We start from the raw sequence: 15,557 nt of genomic DNA, 5'->3' as shown, positions 1-15,557 counted from the left end.
TCGGCCGTTACCGACCGGTATTTGCTCTCCTACATCTGGCACTTAGTAATTTAAAAGAGGTTAGATTTGTTGTTGGGATTTATTTATGCATGATCGGAATTTTAGCAATTGGTAAATGGTTGTGTTTTTTACGTACTATTTTTCTGTCCATGTTTTATGTAACAGTAATGCTGCTAATAATTATTGATAGGATATCACTGACAAATGTATATAATGTCCAGTTTCAGTCTTTATCACAGGTTTTTAAACATTTGCACCCCATTTTGTTTTGCTGATTGTATGAAATATTCCAACTCCTTGATCTTCAGTGTTAAAATTGGTGAATCATTCAACTTCTTGACAAAATGCAAGAAGATGCAGTGCAGAAATGGCCCATGGACCAAAGCCTACTGTGGTGGTCCATTCCCTGTGTGGGGTTGACGCTCATGCTGCCTTTTTCATTTACGTTATGGAACATATGGTCCTGCCCATTTACAATGAGGAATGCAAATTATAAAACAAATCCAGCAGAACAAGCAACATCTTACATGAGGCAACTGAAGACCTCTATAGCAATTATAGAGATATCAACATAAATGTCTTTTTTGTACTATCAGTAGATAATGCCGTGAGTTTTTTTTGAGTGAGATCATTAATAAAAGAATTCCAGGATGTAAACTTGAGGTGAAATGTGAAATTATTAAAGGTTGTTTTGATTAATTAGGCCAGAGCAGTCAGGTGGCCCCTCCCTGCCTGTGTGATACCAGCGCCAGTCTTGGTCTTTTAGCTGATTGTTCTTAGCATCTGGGGACCGAAGCATAGCAACAACAAAAAAACAGCATGCAAAGTTTTGTTAAATAAAAAGCTGGAACTAGCTGAAGGTGTCACTTTTTATTTGAGGTGACTAGGCATCTATGTTACATGCCTTTAGACCTTTGTGTTTCATTTTGTCTACTTTTGGACCAACTGCTTTCAGTAATCTGGAGAGCGAGCTGGTGAGCATGTTCTACAAACTGGAACAAATGTCTGTGACAATATGCTGATCAAGAACCATCCAACTCAGACCTTTAGAATAATCAAAGATTCCACCCGCAGTGATGACTTGGGGGTCATATGGAAGAAACCCCACCTTGTCTTGCAGAGAGATTCATGCCGTTGACAAGAGAACCCAAAGCACTGTAGCAAGCTAACCAAAATAGAAAGGCTATTCAAACCTCAACACATGAGAATCCTAGAGAATCTCTAATGCTGTATGCGAGCAGCCTCAGTAACCTCAGCAGTAGGAACCACTCACACTCTATCATTCGACTGCTTCGTCCTGAATTTAAAATCAGAATACTCTTGACTTTAAGTGCAGAATCGTAAAGAGTATCAAATGGGCAAATTTGACATTTGTTTGAACTGAAAATGATTGGCAAATTAGCATTGCAAGAACTGTGTGCTAAATTCAAGAAGAAAGCTTGTAATACTTAGAAGTATTCTCAAAGATTGGTAAGCATTCGTAAAGCTTGTGAAGTTGACTGCTAGCTTTTTTACTTTGTCTATGCTTGCTGTTGTTAACTTATATTTTTTCAAAACCTCTTTGTTGGGGTAGCAGCTATGCCCTAGTCAAACTAAAAAAAAAAGAACATTAACTAAGCTCAAAAATATGTCTGCTGTCAAAAAGCATGCGTTGCCATAGTAGCCCCTGACATGGAAGGGAACTACTTTGTGTGTGGATGGGCTGCTTGTGATAGGGCAGAATTCCATTCACTCATTGTGATGTCAGTCAAAGGCTGAAGTGGGCTGACCCACTGCCCTTTGATGTATGCTGTAATGGGAAGAAGAACAATGTGATGAAGATGGCTGTCCGAAAGGCCCTGTAAGTAGGTATATTACGCATCTATAATGCCAGAACTAAGAAGAGCTCATGTTGCTGGTTTGATTGTAGTTCTTTAAAACGGCACTTGACAGACTTCTAACTACTTGTAACTGTCCCACTTACCCGAGCCACCTGTCGAAGGGATGTGATGCTGTGCAATTGTTGTAAATATGTTTTCGATTAAATGTATTATCACTTAAAACTAAGGTTTCCAAGAACTATACAGGTGAGTCCTTATGTAAACGTTAATGAATTAAGAAGATTGGAACGGAGGAACTCCAAACCAATGTGAGCTTCTCCCCACTGTCCATGAGCACGTTGAGACGGTGTTTATTGGGTTGTGATGGTGGTTATGTTAAACCTGCACAAAACTCTATATCTTTCCAATGCCTGATCGGACGCAGTCGCAAACCCTGGGCAGGGCCGGACTGGGAACCAAAAGCAGTCCTGGCAACATTGTTTAAACCATCTGTAGTGGGTCTCTCCGGTAATGACTTGTTGAATTATTACACCATCCTGCTCCCTTCCTACTCTCTCTCTCTCTCTCTCTCTCTCTCTCTCTCTCTCTCTCTCTCTCTCTCTCTCTCTCTCTCTCTCTCTCTCTCTCTCTCCTCTCCTCTCCTCTCCTCTCCTCTCTTTTCTCTTCTCTCTTTCCTACAGCCCCCTGCACTGCCTGTTGCAGTTCACCTCAGAGAGTTGGAGAAAGTGACAGAGGTGCCAGCAGCGACCCCTGCTTTTCAAATCTGACCTACATTGACTCTAGCTAGCAAGAGAAATTCCCAATGGAGTAAATTGCCTGCCGGGCCCATGGCAAAAATTAGCTTTTGTTAAACAATCAGCCCTCAATTAACCCTTATTTACACAAACGGAGCAGTTCTCTTGCTCAGGGGAGATGCTGGAAAGTTGGGTGTTTTTAGAGAATATGAGATGTAAGGGAGATGAGATTAGGGGTGGGAGGTCTTTTTCATTCCGCGAGCGGAATTTGGCGACTCTGCGTTATGTTTGTAATACAGAGTTCCAGCCAAATTCTGCCAGTCGTCACGTAACAGGATTGTTTTCCTCACGAGGCTCCAGAAATGCGAGATTTGGCATCCCATAGCTCTATTTCCTGACACGGTCAATCACGGTCAGAGGACTGCTTCTCGAGTGATTTTCTACTCGAGTGGCAGCAGAATCAACTCGAATGGCTGTGCGCTCTTGCGCATCCCTTGTTGCCGTTTGCTTGTTTGTCAGCCCTGCTCGCGCTTCTGGCGCTAAATTGCTGTGTGAGCCGCGCTTTGTGCATATTTTCTGCTGATTGGCAAAACTCTGCGTAATCTCGCGCAAATTGGCAAAACTCTGCGTAATTTCGCGCAAATTGGCAAAACTCTGCGTAATCTCGTGCAGTTGTTATTTAATTAGGCTGAATTCTGCTGAGTGAAACTCCGCGAGTTCCGCCCAACCCGCTGCCTGAGTACATACAATAACATCTCCTGATGTTTTACATTCCCCATGCTGTCAGGCTGCACAACCAGCGGCCTGGAAGGCTTAGTGGCAGAGTGGGAACACTATAAATGTCCATGTCTTCTATCTGTGGGACTTTTTTTAGTTTTCAGAAATGGATACAGAAGGAGAAACAGATGGCTTACAGTCTGTATTTACGTTTCAAAACCAGTATAAATGAAAACCTTGGAGCCTTCAAAAGAATATACAGAGAATGAAATTTTGATTGGGAAGTCCAACAGAAGTAACAATAAGGAAAAACGTAATAATATTTGAAAAAAAAGTGTTCATGCCCTTTTAGCATGCCTGGTCAGTAAACAGATGATATCAGATGACATAATACAGAGAAATAGAGCTACACATATTAAATGTGAAGAGTTTATCCTCCCTCGTTTTTCTTCTCAATCCGGAATTTGAAGTCCTCCATTCGTAATCCACAATTATCCCATCACACTGAGAAAAAAACATACACCTCTTTTATTTCAACGTAATGAGACCAATCTGAAAATTAGCGCGGGCGACCGAAGGCTTTCCTTTTTAAATACACTTATGATTCCCAAATAGGATGAAGATTAGTTTTATAATCACTGGTGGATTGGGATGAAAAGCGTGCCACAAAGCAAGCATTAATGCTGCAGCTTTTGTACAATTTTTCACACAGGCATAATAAGCTTCTTATAAAATCAATTTTTTCCGACTCAGATCTTAGGCTCTGAGAAAAAAAGTCTCTACCCCATAATTCCAAAGCAGAAAGCCGGTGACTCGTGCAGTTTTGAAATCGCCGTGCCCGTGCTTACATCGAGAGGTTAGGGGTTCAAAGCGTTGGATATTCAGACAATTTAAATAATAGTGCAATGGAATATTTTCAATTGTAGTTGAGAGTCTGGAACACGATGACCACTCTGCTAATTACAATACCACTGAGTGAAATTAGATTGTGGTACGTGGATGTGACAGAAAAAACCCAATAATCATAGGGAGTGTAGCAGTGTGAGAATTGTAGTGAGTACCATACATATCAGTGTAGTAACTATATATAAAAAACGTACATCAGTGTTGATCGTGCTGATCACTCACTCGTGTAATTTTGTGAATGATGGAAGGTATACCACCCACTTTAAGAGTGCTGTTTTGGTGAACTATAGAGTAAGGTGTATTTATCTGAACTGGTTCGTCTACGGTAGGGAAGAGCCTGGGTGTGGTGTGAGCCACGATTCTTAAATCACTTGTACACTCAGCTTGTATGATTTACTGTGATAAAATGAATAATGTTTCTTTGACCGACTGACACTCAGTTTGTAGTTGGGGATGAGGTCTACTGTATCAGCAGCATGCTCAGTAGGGCGGCTTTTAAGCATGAGCACAAGTGAACTGATATGGGTGGAGTTTGGATGGGGAGATATGAATGAAGCTGGCTGGTGTGCCTAGAGTGGTCAGGCAGAGATGTATTTATGTTCTGTGGGTGTACAGTAATGCATTGAGATATTGGGACAGGGTGCTAAGGTGCAAAGTTGCCTCCTTCTTTACTCTAGTCCAGATGGTTCAATGGACACTACACATCTGGGAAAGTTGTTCATTGAAAGCCAGGACTCGAAACAAGGTCACCCGGTGAGCCTTCTGGGAGCTTTTTTTGTGCAATATGTGAATGGTCCATTCTACCATTGATAAAACACCAACACTTTCTTTCTATAGCTCTTGAAATGCACCTTTGAGAGAAGTGGTAGTACTGGCCTAGTAAAAGTTAGTCTCACACTTTTTTTTTTAGAAATGCTGATACTTGATCTCTTTATTAACAAACCTTGGCAAACCCAAAAGGTCTGGCACTGGCCACCAGCCTTTTTGGTTTTGTTACTGCTCTTTTTCATGGATTTTGCTAAGGTTTATTATTGGGGAAGGTCATCAGTCTAATAAATATTGTCTAAAAGCAAAAATATGTTTTGGGTCTCAATAAGCAGATATTGCCATAGTAGTCTGTGGCACCTAGGGAACTACTCTTTGTGTGGATGTGCTCCTTGTGAAACGGCAGAATGCCATCACTCAGAGTGAAGTGGACTGACCCATTGCCCCTCATGCTGTAGTGGGTGGAAGAAAAATGAGAATGACACAGTAACAGACCAATGGCAGAAGAGGGCTAGCAGTAATCCCCTCCCCCCTATACCTTTATTCAAATCAAAAGGTCTTGAATAACACCTAAATTCAAAAGATGGTAGCACGCCAGCCCAAGTAATAAATGTCAATGCAGTGCACCAACTTTCTGCAGTCATGGATAAGAAGGAGTAATCGAATGAAGGGGATTGTGGACAGGACAAGCTTGAGGTCGACAGAACAGAAAGGTTCTTAATGCTGTCCCTTTCCCTGACCTAGGTTTGCAAATGTTTTTGTTTTAAGTATGACTTTTTAATCATTTTTGTGTTTTATTTATAGACATCTACATAGGCTCTCACAACAGGCAGTAACTGGTGACTTTTGATTCAGAATAAGGTTGACATTTTTCAAAATGAACTTTTAAACTTTTAAGTAAACTTTACCTCAATTCTGCCAATGCTTAAAGGAAGCCCTGTAAACCCATTGAAATGTACTTCAGTGTTGATCGTGCACATGCTGATCACTCACTCGACACCATTACCTTGACGTGGGAACATCACAGAATAATAATCAGCAGCAGCAGCTTGTGTGCATAAGCTCAGCCCTGAAGCTTTTGTGGTGTTCTGCAGGGTTTGGCTTGAGGGTGCAAAAAAAAGTTGCATTTTTTGCAAAGGGGACTGGACGAGTAACTCAATCTCTGAATTTATAGGAAGATTTCTGGTGAATTTTGTTTTGGTTATCTTGTTGGAACTTGAGTGGACAGTGGATGATATTGTGAGGTGAGCCATGTGCTCTTGTGTTTTCCGGCTTGCTAGGTACTATTTTATATGCAAAATTTAGGACACTCTATTTATGTCAGACAGTATTTAGATCACGATATTCTGGTACCATACAAATACATCAATATTGTGGTAATCATTTTTAGCACCATATTTAAAACATGATATTCTAGTAAAATACCTTAATACGGTTGTGTGGGAATCAGTTATTGGATTTCAACATGCGTTGCTTAATGCTTTCTTTTTTAAACAAAATTAAAAAAAATTTGTTTAAATTAGTCAAATGTGGAATGCTTGAGGAATTTCCTTTAGCATGTGAGCAATGTTTATGGTGGATCCTTCATGTGTTTTTTTCTCTCTCTTCTGCAGAGTGCTCACCTGGCCATGATAGACACGCTAATGATGGCCTATACAGTGGAGATGATCAGTATTGAGAAGTTGCTAGCATCAGCCCAGCAGTATTCACCCTTCTTCCAACCCGAAGACCTGCCCTATGACATTGAGGATGCTGTAATGTACTGGATAAATAAGGTGAGGTGACAACATCTTTGACCAAAGTTATTGCTCGAGTGAGATATTTTAGTGGGAAGACCAAGGAAAAAAGCCATATTCGACGGAACACACTGTAATGTGATGGTGTAAAGTAATATAGAAAATTATTGTGACTGTCACATTTCTATACTTTTTTTATAAGGTATCCTTTATATTCATATTTGAATGAGCACCACATGTTATCCCTACTGTGCCTTTAAGAGACAACACTCTACTTAACTTGTTTTTTCATCACCTTAGGGTGAGATGGTAGTCCAATGGGGACTTCAGCCTTTTGTTATTTTAAGTCTTACCTACAGACAGTTTAAGTGGTCAGTTGAAGACTTATTGCTCCTTGTACATTAAATATATATACATATAGTAGGCGTTATATCAGCCCCTATCTCTTGATTTGATGGGTTTCTTGTCTCTGCCATTTCCATGCTTTTTATTTGATGTCTTTCCTCTCCAGTCTTTGTTTAGTACTGCCTCGGGTCCATCACTTTTTTATATTGTGTTCTGAGTGGATGTGTGTGTTCTTCCACTGTTTGTATACAGGGAACAACTTTTTTCTTTTTAATCCTGCAAAGCTTGGCGGTACTTGTATTGTCTTCCTATCCCCCTTCTGTGCTGCTTGCCTCCTCAAGTCCCCACTGTTCTCATAATAGAACATCCCTACCCGCACTGCTATTCATTTCCTTCCTCCGCCTGCTTATTTCTAAAATGTCATCCCGTGGTCTGATATTGTTCCTCCGCCACTCCACCCCCTTCTGCTCCACGACATTGACTTTCTCTCTTTCACCCACTCCTCTGTTGCTCCCTTGCCTTTCCACATTACATTATTATTTACATTTTGTTTGTTTTGGGTGGCCCGGCTGCTGCAATTTGCTGCTACACTACTCCATTATTTTGATGTATGTGAATTAATGGGAGACGAAAACTGAGAAACCACATTGGAGGAAACCAAATCATGGAACACTAATTTTAAGGATGGGTTCAGAGGTGGTTAAGTTTTGGGTGATGATATTATTTTTTAGTTGTCAGAAATAATTGTAGTTCGGGCATATAAAGGAGTTTTTAGGGTTCAGAGATTAATGGAGTGTAGGAGTGGTCAGGAGTTCTCAGGCTTAACGGATGAGTGGTGTTTTGGTGAGTGCAGTGTTTTTAGGCTTCAGGGATTGCTGGATTGTAAGGGTGTTGAGGGGATTTAGAGTTCATGGATGGGCAGAGTTTAGGGTTGGTAAGGGTTTTTAAGGTTCCATTGTCGTTAGCGACTGGCTGATGAAGAGTATAGAGGATTCAGGATAGGGTGGGGTTTAGGACAGGGCCGGACTGGCCATAGCGGGCACCGGGCGTTTCCCCGGTAGGCCGCTAGGGTGGGGGCCGGTTTTGGGCCCCTGGGGGGCCGTTTTTGTTACCGGGGGTCGGCAAGGTCGGCCCCCGGTAACAAAATCGGCCGAAACCGGCCATCGCAAACTGCTCACCTGCACTCCCCCTGACCCCAGCGGGGGCCAGCTGAGCAGTTTGCCAGGGCCGGTTTCTGTTCTCAGTCCGGCCCTGGTTTAGGATGGTGAATGGTTTTAAGAAATCAGGGATGGGTGGAGTTTTGCTGTAGAAAGGGGTTTTTGGACTTCTGGGATAAGTAGTTTAGAGTGATGAGTATTATGGGTCATTGATGGCTGGTGTTTAAAGGCAGTAAGGGTTGTTAGGGTTCAGGGATGGGTGGAGTTTGAGTGTACTGAGGTGTTTTAAGGAGTATGGGATGGGTGGGATTTAGGCGTAGAAAGCGTTTTTAGGGTTCATGAGTGGGTGGAGTTCCGGGTAGTGAGTTATTGTATGGTTCAGGGATGGTGGATTTTTGCAGTAGAAAGGGCTTTTAGTCTTAAGGGATGAGTGCAGTTTAGATGTGGTGAGATGTTTTAGAGGGCAAGGATTAATCGTGTTGAAGGATTGTGAGGGTTCACCGAAGGATGTTGTTTACGGGTGGCGAATTAACAGTGTAAAACATACAAATATGAAATAATGTCCCCTAAAGCACTGAAATAAATATCTCAGATAAAACTATTTCTGACATTAAGACCTGCAACCATTGCATTTACACTTAAAAAATAAGCATTCAATAGCCAATTCTAGGCATCGGATGAATTGGTTTCTACAAAAAGGCAAATGTTGTTTATTGTGAAACATTTCATTAAACAGTTTAGATGAAATGGTTTCTCAATAATGGTATTCCATGAAACCTCATTTCTTTGACTTTACATACAACCCCTTTAATAACACAATCTATGGCATACATTTTATTTATTTATTTGTTTCTAATTTACTGCTCCATGATATGTGTCCACCATCTTAGAATGGTAAATAAAAACATCCAAAATGGTAGCTGCGTCATGCCATATGCACGTACATGCTTGGTGATGTCATCATACTTGGCTGGCGTTGGGTAATGATGCATGCACACATGCACATTACTCAGCTTTTTTCCTTTTTTTGCCAATGTTGTTGAACAACACCTTTTTTTTTATTTTGCTGATGTGCAACAGGATTGTCAAGAAGCATTAGCAAAGCCAACAGGTTTACAATGCTTTCAAAAAGTGAGATACATTGGATTTGCCAATGCTTGTTTCTCTGAATCAACTTACCCTCAATTTTGGCTGAATCTGAAGGACATTTCCTGGTTAAAACATTCTCAAGCACTCCTTGCCTTTTTTCCTCGCCTCTTTTTATTTTGACATTATGTACTTCTACCTCTCACCAACATTTCTATATAAATGGAGCAGATTTTGCTTGGAAATCTTACAGTTTTTAGTGTGATATTTCCTTCTGACACTAATATACTTTCGTCCATTATACTTTCATCGTGCATGCACACACACACACACACACACTCGGCCCGGCCACGTGATGATGGCACCCATAGGCCTGTGAATTTCAAGGTTAACCCATGCTTTCTAGATAATGTGATTGAATTCAGCATAGTTGAACCAGCCAGTGCACGACTGGCACTCTGGCACAATTCTGGAACATGTCTTTACCAGATCTGCTTGGTTCTGTTCTCTGGCCATCTGTACTCCCTCCCACCTCCACTGCCCATCGTCCGTATTCCACGTGTAAAATTTTTGGAGTACGAAGTCAACATATTGCTTTTTTCAATGATCCAAAGGGGGATAAAATCAAATTTAGCGTTATTTGTACCAGGGGCCGCTTATACAGTGTGGTGCTATTCGGAGACGTGTGCACGTGCTTCAGGCTAAACCACAGTCGGTTCTACTTCCTCTCAATATTCCCGATTCATTCTTGAGAACAGGAATTTGTGGCATGCTTAACGGATATATGCTGCATGGATATAAGCCTTACCAAGGTCCTTTTGATTGGATAATTCAAGCCTTGCTACCTCTGCTTACACTCTCACGTGCCATATTTTACTGATGGCCTTCCTACTCTGTTAAAGAAAACAATGGTGGCATGCATCTATTTTACTAATATTCAAATGTAAGCATGCGACAGCACACATTCACATTCGTAAGGGCTTCCCAAATCAGGTGTTGATCAGGGTTGTTCATGCAAAAATGTAATTGTTTGACAGAAACACAATATAGTCGCCAACAGTCAGCTTATGATTGTTCCTCCAAAGCAAAGGACCACTTCTCAAGGTACTGATAGGAAAGGTTATGTTGTAGGGTTTAAAGCAGGGGTATCTAACCTAGGTCCAGAGAGACTGAATCAGTGTCATTTTTCTGAATATGCAGTGTTTGTAAAGGAGCTCCATCTAGATTCACTGCCTGTAGGTGTGTTTGATGTGACTATCCTGAAAATCTAGCATTCATCCCTTCCTTTTGCCTAGATGCTGATCATCTCTGGCAATTTGCATGGATTTGGAAAGATTTTATGTAGAAAATCAATGAGTCTCCTACTGCTGGTCTAATAAGTAGCTAGAGAGGGCATATGCTCTTCTGCCAGCTATATCCATTGCAGTTTTTTGTTTGTTAAAATTAAAATATAATGTTTATATTTCATGTACTTTTCTTTTAGTCTTAAGAATGCTTTTGGTTGCCTGATTGTGCCTTGCTTGAAATTTGTTTTTGTTTACATTCACATTTATAAAGCAGCTTTGTTTTAGGCATACCACTTCTCCATGGTGAGCTCTTTGTATTCTTCTGCCCTAAACCCCTGTTTCAGTACCTGACAGGAGAGAAACCACACACATGAGGCAGTCTGACCTCTCACAAGGAGATACCTCTCTGTTTGATATAAAATATCCCATTACTATTGGCAGATCAAGTGTGCCAAAGGCTGTCAAGGGTTTCACTGTATCTTGATTACAGAATGTAAAGGTTGGCAATAAGACAGTTTCTCTCTTGCCACCAGTTTGTGTCCTAGTGCCATGAAAAAAACTAGCATGATGTTGTTATTAGAGTCTTACTTGCCTTCTGTATGAGAGCCTCTCGCCTGCCCTAAATCACTCATCCTTTCCACCTGAAATATGGGAACTCAGCACCCATCCTACGAATTGTCCCTTCAACTGGCCAGGTTAGAGGGCCATGGAACCAATGTCCATCGCCCATAATCTCCTCATCTGTGGCTTACCCTAGACCAACAAGAGGCTGGAGATCAAACTCCACACATCAGACAGAAAGCTTGTGTTCTGCGGAAGCTGTAATTGCAGTCTGCAGAGCATGGAGCCAAAGTCCTGCTGGACTATCTGCTTATGCCTGTAAGGAAATCTCTATGAGATCTTGACCCAGGAAGTTCTACACTATGAAAACTGGGCAGAGAAGGAAACAAGGCAGGCAGTCATGTGTAGCTCCTCAAGTGACTCCCTGGAATCACCAGAATCATTCAGAAACTCCCCCAAATGGGAGTGAAATCACTGAGATGGACAAAGGCACCTCTGGTTGGATAATGGAGTCACACTTTTACTAGTCTTCTCACATTTTAGGACACAACATCTTCTGTCCTACTGTGCTCATCCGGCATATTTGTGATTAAAAGATCTCCGGTAAAGGGCCCTCTTGCGGGGCCTGCCAGGCATTGCAGCACCAGCCTTGCGAGGAGCATAACCAAATGATGAAGCACGTTACCTTTGGGTGAGTGAGAGCACATTTTCCCGAAAGCTCATGCTTCCTAGAGTGGCTGCTTTCTTTTAGAGAAAAACCAAAGGTGATGATGGACGCAGCGTTGACAATACAAACACTCACCCTCAGTCAACTGATCTGGGTTTAATCCATCACCGTTCTTTAGCTCACTCCGCCACCCCAGTTCAGACATGGCCATATGCAAATCAGTCTGACCCTGTGCCTCATGAGAACAGTCCAGCCCGAACTGCCAAGCCATGTCTTCCCTGGACCGGAATCAAGCTTCCCAGGACCAGTTTCTGGCATTACAGCCGTCTTCAGCCGGGCTTGCTTGACTCCAGTGGCAAAGTGAGCAAGGGACTCACGTCTGAGCATACCCTGCCAACTTAGGGCGAACAAAGAAAAACCAAAGGCGATGATGGACGGAGAGTTGACAATACAAACACTCACCCCCAGTCAACTGATCTGGGTTTAAGCCATCACGTTCTTTAGCTCACTCCGCCACCCCAGTTCAGACATGGCCATATGCAAATCAGTCTGACCCTGTGCCTCATGGGAACAGTCCAGCCCGAACTGCCAAGCCATGTCTACCCTGGACCGGAATCAAGCTTCCCAGGACCGGTTTCTGGCCTTACAGCCGTCTTCAGCCGGGCTTGCTTGACTCCAGTGGCAAAGTGAGCAAGGGACTCACGTCTGAGCATACCCTGCCAACTTAGGGCGAACAAAGAAAAACCAAAGGTGATGATGGACGGAGCGTTGACAATACAAACACTCACCCCCAGTGAACTGATCTGGGTTTAATCCATCACTGTTCTTTAGCTCACTCCGCCACCCCAGTTCAGACATGGCCATATGCAAATCAGTCTGACCCTGTGCCTCATGGGAACAGTCCAGCCCGAACTGGCAAGCCATGTCTTCCCTGGACCGGAATCAAGCTTTCCAGGACCGGTTTCTGGCATTACATCCATCTTCAGCCGGGCTTGCTTGACTCCAGTGGCAAAGTGAGCAAGGGACTCACGTCTGAGCATACCTGATAGCCAGAAACCGGTCCTAGGATGCTTGATTCCGGTCCAGAAAAGACATGGCTTGGCAGTTCGGTCTGGACTATTCCCATTAGGCACAGGGTCAAGACTGATTTGCATATGGCCATGTCGGAACTGGGGTGGCTTGGTGAGCAAAATAACGGATTACACCCAGATCTGTGACTGGGGGTGAATGTTTAGCCATTGTGCAACATTCCGTCCATCATCTTGTGTGTTTTGCTGTTCACCCTATGTGGGAAGGGTATGCCCAGACGTGGGTCCCTTGCTCACTAAGCCACTGGAGTCAAGCTATCCTGGCTGAAGACGGCTGATAGCCAGAAACCGGTCCTAGGATGCTTGATTCCGGTCCAGGAAAGACATGGCTTGGCAGTTCGGTCTGGACTGTTCCCATGAGGTACAGGGTCAAGACTGATTTGCATATGGCCATGTCTGAACTGGGGCGGCTTGGTGAGCAAAATAACGATGGATTAAACCCAGATTTGTGACTGGGGGTGAATGTTTAGCCATTGTGCAACATTCCGTCCATCATCTTGTGTGTTTTGCTGTTCACCCTATGTGGGAAGGGTATGCCCAGATTTGGGTCACCTTGCTCACTAAGCCACTGGAGTCAAGCTATCCTGGATGAAGACGGCTGATAGCCAGAAACCGGTCCAAGGATGCTTGATTCCGGTCCAGGAAAGACATGGCTTGGCAGTTCGGTCTGGACTGTTCCCATGAGGCACAGGGTCAAGACTGATTTGCATATGGCCATGTCTGAACTGGGGTGGCTTGGTGAGCAAAATAACGATGGATTAAACCCAGATCTGTGACTGGGGTGAATGTTTAGCCATTGTGCAACATTCCGTCCATCATCTTGTGTGTTTTGCTGCTTTCTTTTAGAGACAGTGTCTCTTAGACTGAACTTCCGGAACACTATACTATGATTTAATTACTTTAGAGGATGTAGATACCCCAAAAGTAGGTGGGCCATTGGTTACTACCTCCCCTCCCTTATAAAGCCTGTAAATTCTGTATTTAGGTGTGAATCAGAGACTTGAACATGAGATTCGATGGACAAGAGAAGACCAGGACAAAGAAGACACACTGCATAAGAACTGAAGCCCTGCTAAAGAAGAAAAAGGTGCCAAACCCTGCCTGCTGCCTTAAGAACTGGACAATTGCTTCCTGCATTGTCATCCTACATCTGAAAGGACTCAAAGAACGAACCCTGGAGCACCTCCAGCCTTCAGGAAATTACCAAGAAACTCCCTTGGAGTGAAGGTATCACTCCCCTCACCCTGCAGGCACCGATACCTTGAAGTCCGGTATGTCGACTTGCTGCTCCTCAACGACCTTGGCGCAGCACCGAAGCAAAAAAGAGAGTACAACAGCTCCAGAGGGTTAAATCTGCCTCTGCATCACATTTGAAGGCTCTAGGACATACCAGAGCCGCTGCACACCAAAACCCAAGATGAAGATTCCATACCGGACTCCCAAAGCACCAGAAGCAAGCACCCGTCGAGGGAAATCGAGACACTCTAGACCCACTTCCTGAGTGGCCAGCTTCCCCGAGATCGCCTCTTCCAGTGACCTGCTCTTGACTGCAAGGATCTCAAGATGCAAGACACCCAGTTGACCTGTTCTCTCTGCACCCGGCCCCACTGGCCCGGTCATTGACCAACCAGCTGAGCTCTCATGGTCCCCCAGCCCCTGAAGCCTTCTCCCTCCAAGGAGACCCACCGGACTTACCTGTAAGTCCTCCTGTGCAGTGTGTTTTCAAGTGGCCACCTTCGTCTTTGCGCACCATTTTCCAAGACCCTCAGCACTCTGCTCCTGGCCAATCCGGGATGCTCGCGAACTTTTCCTGCTCGAACTTTGGACCTGGTCCCGACATTGACCTACAATGAGAAGGTGAAAGCATTGCTTGATTTTATATGCATTTTTCTGCGTTTTCCCCATTCTTTCCAATCATGCCTTATTGCACACAAAAGTGATATATTTTCCGAACTGTGAAAAATCGTAACTCCGAAAGTACTTACCCTGGAACTGTGTTCTTGGTCTTAAATATTACATACAAATTGACATTATTTTTATAAATTGGTCTCGGATTTATTTTTGAGTGTGTGTCTCTTTTATTGCCTCTGAGTACACCAAATACTTAGCACAACCCTCTGATATGCCTAGCTGCTCGCACATGCTACAACAAAAAGAGCATTAGAATGATCTGCTTTTACCTCTGTATACCTTTTGGGGATTCACTCAACTCGCTTAGCGCAGAGACTGGGGAAAGCGCTGCTCTAAATCCCTCAGTACGTTGATGACATTGTAATTGATGACCATTCCCGAATCGACTTACAGAGAGCCCTGAACGTGCTCCATAGGTATAACCAAAACAACAAACTTTTGGTTAATCAGGGGAAGACCAAGATAGTCATCATCATCATAATCTTTATTTCGGGTTGTAAAACCATAAAAGATACAAACATATTCTTCCTTAACAGTGGGGCCCGTGATACAGTTAACACAAGTAAAAGTAGATATTTAGTGCACCAGGTTCTAATGGTCAAATATCACGTCATAAGAATTGTAAACACCAAGGAAATCACTAAGATGCAGCATTTCTATGTGTATACTCAATTAAAAATCAAGTAGAAGGATAAAACAGGGATAAAGTGCAAGTGCAATAATGACTAACAATATCCACAATGTAATTTTTTTTGGATAAAAGCTTTAAGAAGAAAGT

General features: G+C 43.0%; 1 protein-coding gene across 4 annotated transcripts in view; it reads left to right on the top strand.

Annotated features, from left to right (window-relative positions):
• CAMSAP2 (calmodulin regulated spectrin associated protein family member 2) overlaps positions 1–15,557 on the top strand; it is a 563,571-nt gene that overhangs the window by 315,046 nt on the left and 232,968 nt on the right. For all 4 annotated transcript variants that reach the window (XM_078640959.1, XM_078640956.1, XM_078640954.1 and 1 more), the window contains exon 3: positions 6,556–6,717. In XM_078640959.1, the coding sequence (XP_078497085.1) occupies positions 6,556–6,717 (162 nt within the window). The remainder of the gene's footprint in view (positions 1–6,555; positions 6,718–15,557) is intronic.

Source organism: Lissotriton helveticus, chromosome 1_1 (assembly GCF_964261635.1).
Source record: "Lissotriton helveticus chromosome 1_1, aLisHel1.1, whole genome shotgun sequence".
NCBI lineage: Eukaryota > Metazoa > Chordata > Amphibia > Caudata > Salamandridae > Lissotriton > Lissotriton helveticus.
The sequence above is the reverse complement of the archived record's forward strand: the minus strand, read 5'-3'. Positions and strand labels throughout refer to the sequence as shown.